We start from the raw sequence: 8,206 nt of genomic DNA, 5'->3' as shown, positions 1-8,206 counted from the left end.
GAGTGAATGTGCGAGATCGCAGCTTTAAATTGCCTTGAACTACTTGAGGAGAATGATCTTCTTGCTGCCCAGTCAGACCTCAATCAACACCCCCAGAGGAATACCTCACTCCACCCACTCACACAGACCCCTCCTCAAGAACACACTAAGAGGCAAAAGTTCTGAATAGCATATAGCCTGGAAACTAACCATCTACATGGAGACATATTGAGTCAGATGTGATTTCAGATGAAGCACCTCAAAAGAAGAGAAGCTTTTGTGTATCAACAGTTTGCTCCAGTGTGAGTGAAAGCTAAAATAATATGCAGCCAGAGCACACAGTAAAAGCCTGATTCAAACTGCCACCATGTGGCCGGATGCACATCACAGGCCCAAACATGCAATGCCGCCCTAGATGCCCAGGGGGTGTGTGCGTGTGTATGTGCGTGTGCCTGCGTCGAGTGTGTGTGCATGTGCGTGTTGTCTGTGACCCGGCAGGATGCAGAGGTCTGGGCTGGCCCTGGTCCTCTGGCTGGTCCTCTGGTGGTTGTTGCTGGGTATCTCCTCTTGGCTCCAGGACCCTGCCGGGGCTGACCCCTCTCTCTGCTCCTCTCCTCTCGCCCCCGACCAGGCTCTGAGTTAATGCCCAAAGCCCTGTCCACCAGGATCGTAGGAGGCATCTGGTGGTTCTTCACCCTGATAATCATCTCCTCCTACACGGCCAACCTGGCTGCCTTCCTCACTGTGGAGAGGATGGAGTCGCCCATCGACTCAGCTGACGACCTGGCCAAGCAGACCAGGATAGAGTATGGAGTGGTAGAGGAGGGATCCACCATGACCTTCTTCAAGGTGGGTCACATAGGGCATGGTGCCATACTGGCCATCTATCAGTCTATTCATCTATCAACCAGGCCATCAAGCAATCACTCCATGTATTTGTGCATCTACTGTACGAGGATACATCAATCAGTCCACCAAATCATACAGTGTTGCACCACTAAAGGACACATGGTTAGAGAATACTTGGAGACAATTGTAAATGTAATGACATGTAAGGAAAAAGACAAATACATTGGTAAATAAATTGTCGAAAAGCTCAGATGAATCTGCAGAATTCTAGATCAACTGTAAAGCCATAAATAGCTGTTAAGTCCAAAGTAAATCTGTGACAGCTAGAAATTCCCATGACAATAGAATGGAGTGTTCCAGAATAAAGACTTGAACATATTAGTTGTGTTACAGCTGTATTTTGTGCTGCCTGTGAAATTGGCTGCAGCAACAAGGCCCGAAGAGGTGTGGTAAATGGCCAATATACCACGGCTAAGGGCTGTTCTTAACATGATGCAATGCGGAGTGCTTGGTGCCTGGACACAGCCCTTAGTCGTGGTATATTGGCCATATATCACAAATCCTTTTGCTATTATAAACTATTTACCAACGTAATTATAACAGTAAAAATAAGTGTTTTGTCATGCCCATGGTGTACTGTCTGATATACCACGGCTTTCAGCCAATCAGCATTCAGGACTCAAACCACCTGGTTTATAATAAAGTATAGCCTTTCTGTGTTCACTCTCCTCTCCTCTCCTCTCCTCTCCTCTCCTCTCCTCTCCTCTCCTCTCCTCTCCTCTCCTCTCCTCTCCTCTCCTCTCCTCTCCTCTCCTCTCCTCAGTGGTTGATCATGTGGAATCACTGCAGCATATCAAGGGTATCTTATTAAGCCAGCAGTGTTTTAGGGTATTCTACAGTATTCTCACAAGATCTCCCTGCTGTGTCTCTCTGATTATTCTGCACTGTTTGTCTCTCGTATCGTATCCCCACCGCCGCGATGCACGGACAGCTCTATGCCAGATGGAGGGAAAATCTGTCTCTCTCAGAATGCTGCAATGGATCTTTATGGCTTCTGGTGTTTCTTTATTTTCACACTTCATTTTTATCAGCTCTGTGTGTGTATGTGGTGTGTGTGTGTATGTATGTGTGTGGTGTGTGAACACATTATCAAAAGACACATACACATGAAAACATGCATACTCTCTCTCCCTCTCTCTTTAACAGATATACACACACACACACACACACACGCGCGTGCCCACACACCTATTCATTACTGAAGCTAATATGGCACAGTGATAGCAAAGCTTTAAATAGTATTTTTACCATTCCATAAACAAATGACTGAAAACAACAGTTGGCATAAGGGAGCACATACAGTCTGTTCTGGTGGAGAAGGTTACTTATGCTGACATCCCATTGGAACAATTACAAAGAAAAATGTTATTAAAAAATGATTAAGCAAAGCAAAGTATTGTTCAAATCAAATGATATTTGTCACATGCGCCAAATACAACAGTAAGCATTTTACAATAAGGTGTACACCTGTTGTATTCAGCGCATGTGAACCATTTGATTTGATTTGAACAATACTTTGGTTTGCTTGAATCATTTTTGTTTGTTGCCAACATGGTCATCAGAAGGATTCAATCCACAGATGTAGAAGATCCAACTGAAGTACCATTTCTCTGAAAGGCTTGATTCTATTGTCCCCTCCTAGACCTAGGTTACTGATTGATGGACGGATTGATGAATGTTTTGACCAAAATGATTGAGTCCTCATCGATTCAGCGTTGTTCTCCGTACTGTAGGCATTCAGACAGCCATCGTATGTCCTTATTACTTTAAAAATATATATTTTAAGATTTTCTTTTCTTTTATAAACAATACAAAACATACACATACAAACGACAACATCATACAAACATTAACTACATCACCCCTACCCAGACCCACTTGCACACACCCCCATCTCATCAACTACATTATTGAGTCATTATTAGTTTTACACTTAATACATCACTCGGCCGTTGTGCTTGTGTGAATTTTTTTCTCTTAAATTCTATACATTCGTTTATACTGAATTAAGCATACATTTTTGTTAACTGTATTGTTGTTAGTTATGCTCCAACCTTCCCTCCATCTTATGTTAACATCAGTTATTTTTTCCAATAGTTCATCTTTTTTTCTAAGAGATTGTTAGTTGGATATGTTCCCTGCAAGGTTTTGTCTTCTCTATCATTATGAACATCATGTTCTGGCTCAAATAAGAATCCTTCAAGGTTGCTCTGATGTCCAAAAGATTTAAAATATACATTTTGTGATATGTAACTTTTTGCATGGATTTGAAACTACATTGGTCAGTCCAAAATTACTTTTTAATTCTGTCATGGAAATACATTTATTTCCTGTTACAAAGTCATTTACAGTTTCTATGCCTTTTAGTTTTCCATGTGGAACAATTTATCGGTGAATTCTGAAAAACTATCCAAGGATTGTTCCATAAGGTTGCGTTTTTTGGTAAGTGGTATTAGTTCTTCTAAAATATGTTTCATTTGCTTTTCCATGTTGTTTTAACATTCTTAACTACAAAGTTGTTGATGTTCTTAGCTTTACCCTTTGAAAATAGACACGTAAAACAATTTTGGGGATGAGCACAAGCATCTTCAATATGTACCCTCTTTAGTCCATATGTCACAAGTAAAAGCCTTGGGTAGTGAGTTGATACAATTCCAAGTCTGGAAGGTTAAAACCACCATCCGACTTAAGAAGATGTAAACCTTTCCTTTTTATTCTATGAATGTATTTGCCTATATAAAGTATTTTTATGACCGTGTATACTTTATTTAAAGAATGTCTTCGCTGGAGTAATTGGTATGACCGAAAAACGCTTTGGCAGCGGTGCCTGTAAAATGTATGTGAAGATTACCCCATTTAATTAGATCTGCTTTCATATTGTTGAGTAGTGGAATAAAGTTATCTTTGCATATTTGTAATTTGTTTTCATTATTAGGCATCCTAAGTTTTTTTCATTTTTTTTTGTCCAGTTTTAAAGGATTGCTGTAGATCGTGAGTAATACTTTTGTTGTCCAGTTTTAAAGGATTGCTGTAGATCGTGAGTAATATTTTTGCCATTATTAGATGTTTTGCGCGTTAATTTTATATCCTTGCAAACACTACATGACCAAAAGTATGTGGACACCTGCTTGTCGAACATCTCATTCCAAAATTATGGGCATTAATATTTTTGTTGGTCCCCCTTTGCTGCTATAACAGCCTCCACTCTTCTGGGAAGGCTTTCCACTAGATGTTGGAACTTGGCTGCGGGGACAAGAGCCACAAGAGCATTAGTGAGGTCGAGCACTGATGTTGGGCAATTAGGCCTGGCTCGCAGTCTGCTTTCCAATTCATCCCAAAGTTGTTTGATGGGGTTGGGGTATGTGCTCTGTGCAGGCCAGTCAAGTTCTTCCACACCAATCTCGACAAACCATTTCTGAATGGACCTCGTTTTGTGCATGGGGGCATTGTCATGCTGAAACAGGAAAGGGCCTAACCCAAACTGTTGCCACAATGTTGAATGAATGTCATTGTATGCTGTGGCTTTAAGATTTCCCTTCACTGGACCTAAAGGGCATCTCCTGAACTATGAAAAACAGCCCCAGACCATTATTCCTCCTGCACCAAACTTTACTGTTGGCACTACTGTATGCATTGGAACAGGTGGCGTTATCCTGGCATTCGCCAAACCTACTGTAGATTCGTCCGTCGGACTGCCAGATGGTTAAGTGTGATTCATCACTCCAGAGAATACGTTTCCACTGTTTCAATGGCGGCGAGCTTTACACCACTCCAGCCGACGCTTGACATTCCGCATGGTGATCTTAGACTTGTGTGCAGCTGCTCGGCCATGGAAACCCATTTCTTGAAGCTCCCGACAAACACTTCTTGTGCTGACGTTGCATCCAGAGGCAGTTTGGAACTCTGTAGATCCAATGGCAATGCTCCAGATCCTCCGATGATACAGTCACGCCAAGCTCCTCCGATATCAGCTTGATCGCGTAGATGAAAATGTCCCCTTTTTCCTCGTCTTCCGGTAGGGACAATATTCTCATATTATTTTGTCACAATCTGTTTTCTAGCTGATCCAGTTCATCTTCTAAAGTTTGCACCTTTGTTTCCAGAAGGCCAACTTTGTTGTCTTGTACGTCCACGCGGCCGCCCTGACACGATAGACTCTACTTTCGTTTCAAGCAAATCTACGTTTTAAACAACAGATTGTAACAGTTTGTAACAGGTTGTTTGTTTTGGTGAGCATTTTGACAGTACATATCGGAGCTACTATCTCCCCAATGCGTCCTATCGGTATACGCATGTGAGTCCTTATTACTATTCAACAACAGGAAACAAATGTAATGCCTGCCGTTTGAGTAATTATTGACTCAGATTTGTTCTGGAAAAATACATGGCTAATGGTGGCTGATTATGAAAATACCAGCATGGGGTAACTCTCTGAAGTGTCCGAATTACACATCTCTCCCTCCTCTTTTCTAATTTTCCAGCCACTCCATTCTATCCATCCTCGACAGACTCCCTTTACAATAACACTGAATTATTCAAAAAGCACACACCACTGTGTATCTCTTATTACCTAACATATCACGTCCTGTTAAGGACCCTGGCAATGCTATTATTTCACCTCATTTATGTAATCCCTACGCAGGTGGAATCCTAGCACCTTAGCGAGGAAGTAGGCACCTGGCGTCGCCACGGCGATGAGGAGCAAGATCGCCCCTGGTTATGGGGCTGAGTTGTTCTGCATTAGCTGTGAGACAGCTGTCAATGCGGAGAGTGTGGCATCACCAGAATAATGATTTAAAGACAAAAGCAGACAGGGCTTATTGAGATGATGAGTGTGATACTGCAGGAGGAGATGAGAGAGGAGATGGAGAATGAGAGAACATCAGGAGAAGACAGGAGGAATAGAATGGGAGGAGGAGAGTGGGTGTTGTTCACGCTCCTCAGCCCCACAGGCCTGTGCTGTATAGTATGTTGCTACATTCCTTCAGTTCAGCAGAATTCCCCTACTGTATCATCACAACAATTATACTGTAATTCACCTTCCACAATTTATCCTCACAATTCAGCTAATTTGAACCCAGGTTGATTTCCTGTCAGACTTTTTTCTCCCATACTTCTTCTTGCACAACCCTTTTTGGTTCCAGGGACAACCCTTTTTTGGTTCCAGGGACAACCCTTTTTGGTTCCAGGGACAACTGTTTTTGGTTCCAGGGACATCCCTTTTTTGGTTCCAGGGACAACCCTTTTTGGTTCAAGGGACAACCCTTTTTGGTTCCAGGGACATCCCTTTTTTGGTTCTAGGGACATCCCTTTTTTGGTTCCAGGGACATCCCTTTTTTGGTTCCAGGGACAACCCTTTTTGGTTCCAGGGACAACCCTTTTTGGTTCCAGGGACAACTCTTTTTGATTCCAGGGACAACTCTTTTTGATTCGAGGGACAACTCTTTTTGGTTCCAGGGACAACTCTTTTTGGTTCCAGGGACAACTCTTTTTGGTTCCAGGGACAACTCTTTTTGATTCCAGGGACAACTCTTTTTGGTTCCAGGGACAACCCTTTTTGGTTCCAGGGACAACCCTTTTTGGTTCCAGGGACAACTCTTTTTGATTCCAGGGACAACTCTTTTTGATTCGAGGGACAACTCTTTTTGGTTCCAGGGACAACTCTTTTTGGTTCCAGGGACAACTCTTTTTGGTTCCAGGGACAACTCTTTTTGATTCCAGGGACAACTCTTTTTGGTTCCAGGGACAACTCTTTTTGGTTCCAGGGACAACTCTTTTTGGTTCCAGGGACAACTCTTTTTGGTTCCAGGGACAACTCTTTTTGGTTCCAGGGACAACTCTTTTTGATTCCAGGGACAACTCTTTTTGATTCGAGGGACAACTCTTTTTGGTTCCAGGGACAACTCTTTTTGGTTCCAGGGACAACTCTTTTTGGTTCCAGGGACAACTCTTTTTGGTTCCAGGGACAACTCTTTTTGGTTCCAGGGACAACTCTTTTTGGTTCCAGGGACAACTCTTTTTGGTTCCAGGGACAACTCTTTTTGGTTCCAGGGACAACTCTTTTTGGTTCCAGGGACAACTCTTTTTGGTTCCAGGGACAACTCTTTTTGGTTCCAGGGACAACTATTTTTGGTTCCAGGGACAACTCTTTTTGGTTCCAGGGACAACTCTTTTTGGTTCCAGGGACAACTCTTTTTGGTTCCAGGGACAACTCTTTTTGGTTCCAGGGACAACTCTTTTTGGTTCCAGGGACAACTCTTTTTGATTCCAGGGACAACTCTTTTTGATTCCAGGGACAACTCTTTTTGGTTCCAGGGACAACTCTTTTTGGTTCCAGGGACAACTCTTTTTGGTTCCAGGGACAACTCTTTTTGGTTCCAGGGACAACTCTTTTTGGTTCGAGGGACAACTCTTTTTGATTCCAGGGACAACTCTTTTTGGTTCCATGTGGAACATTTTTGTTCCAGGTAGAACCCTTTTGAGTTCCATATAGAACCCATTCCACAGAGGGTTCGACATGGAACCAAAAAGGTTCTACCTGGAACCAAAAAAGGGGATTATCCCATGGGGACAGCCAAATAACCCTTTTAGGCTCTAGATAGAGCATTTTTTTCTAAGAGTGTTTGGAATGTGTAAAAAAAGACTAGAGTTGGATGATTAAGCCTCTACTTCACACTGTTTTCCTCTGGTTCAAATGTCGTCTCTGATACTTGCCTCCAGTCCAGAGGGTGATGCTGTATCTAGCCTTCAGTCTAACCACTGCCTCTCAGGATAGCCTGGCTCTCTGGGTTATGCTAGCCCACAACTCCCAGAACCCTGACTGAGATGAGACACTTCCCTCTTCTCTTTTGTGTTGGTTGCCTCCACAGTACAGTTCATCTTTGCTTTGAGGCATCCTGGTATCTGTCACATACGTCCCAGCCAGCCCCATAATGTGTGGGTGTATTTTAGGTTCTACCCGTTCACTAGCCTCTCCGCTCCATTCCATGCAGACATCTAACCCATCTGCAGTGTGGTTTTTGCTGAGCAAAGCAGAGCCAGTCTTACCTGAACTCCCTCTGCCCTTCAATGCTTTCTGCCCCTCCGTTTGTGGAACTGACTCTCTTTTTTCAATCTCTCTCTATTTAACAGCCCTGATACTGGCGTCATCGGTTTTTGAAATTTGTTGTGTGGAGGTATTGCAGTATTAGATTAAATCTATGTCCAGCTCTCCCATTCCTCTAACCTTGCCTACTCTCTGCATATTTCTCTCTCTCATTCCCTTGCTCTCTCTCTTCCCCTCTCTCTATTTTGTCTTCTTCTTTATTTCCACTTTCTT

The 8,206-nt window shown here is 42.9% G+C and overlaps 1 protein-coding gene across 2 annotated transcripts in view; it reads left to right on the top strand.

The window, feature by feature from the left end:
• LOC110538828 (glutamate receptor ionotropic, kainate 2) overlaps positions 1-8,206 on the top strand; it is a 254,022-nt gene that overhangs the window by 187,257 nt on the left and 58,559 nt on the right. For both annotated transcript variants that reach the window (XM_036943381.2, XM_036943390.2), the window contains exon 14: positions 611-828. In XM_036943381.2, the coding sequence (XP_036799276.1) occupies positions 611-828 (218 nt within the window). The remainder of the gene's footprint in view (positions 1-610; positions 829-8,206) is intronic.

This window comes from Oncorhynchus mykiss, chromosome 2 (genome assembly GCF_057628025.1).
Source record: "Oncorhynchus mykiss isolate SJ-2025 chromosome 2, ASM5762802v1, whole genome shotgun sequence".
In the NCBI taxonomy this organism is placed as follows: Eukaryota; Metazoa; Chordata; class Actinopteri; order Salmoniformes; family Salmonidae; genus Oncorhynchus; species Oncorhynchus mykiss.
Note: the sequence above shows the minus strand (reverse complement) of the source record. Positions and strands in the feature narration are given on the sequence as shown.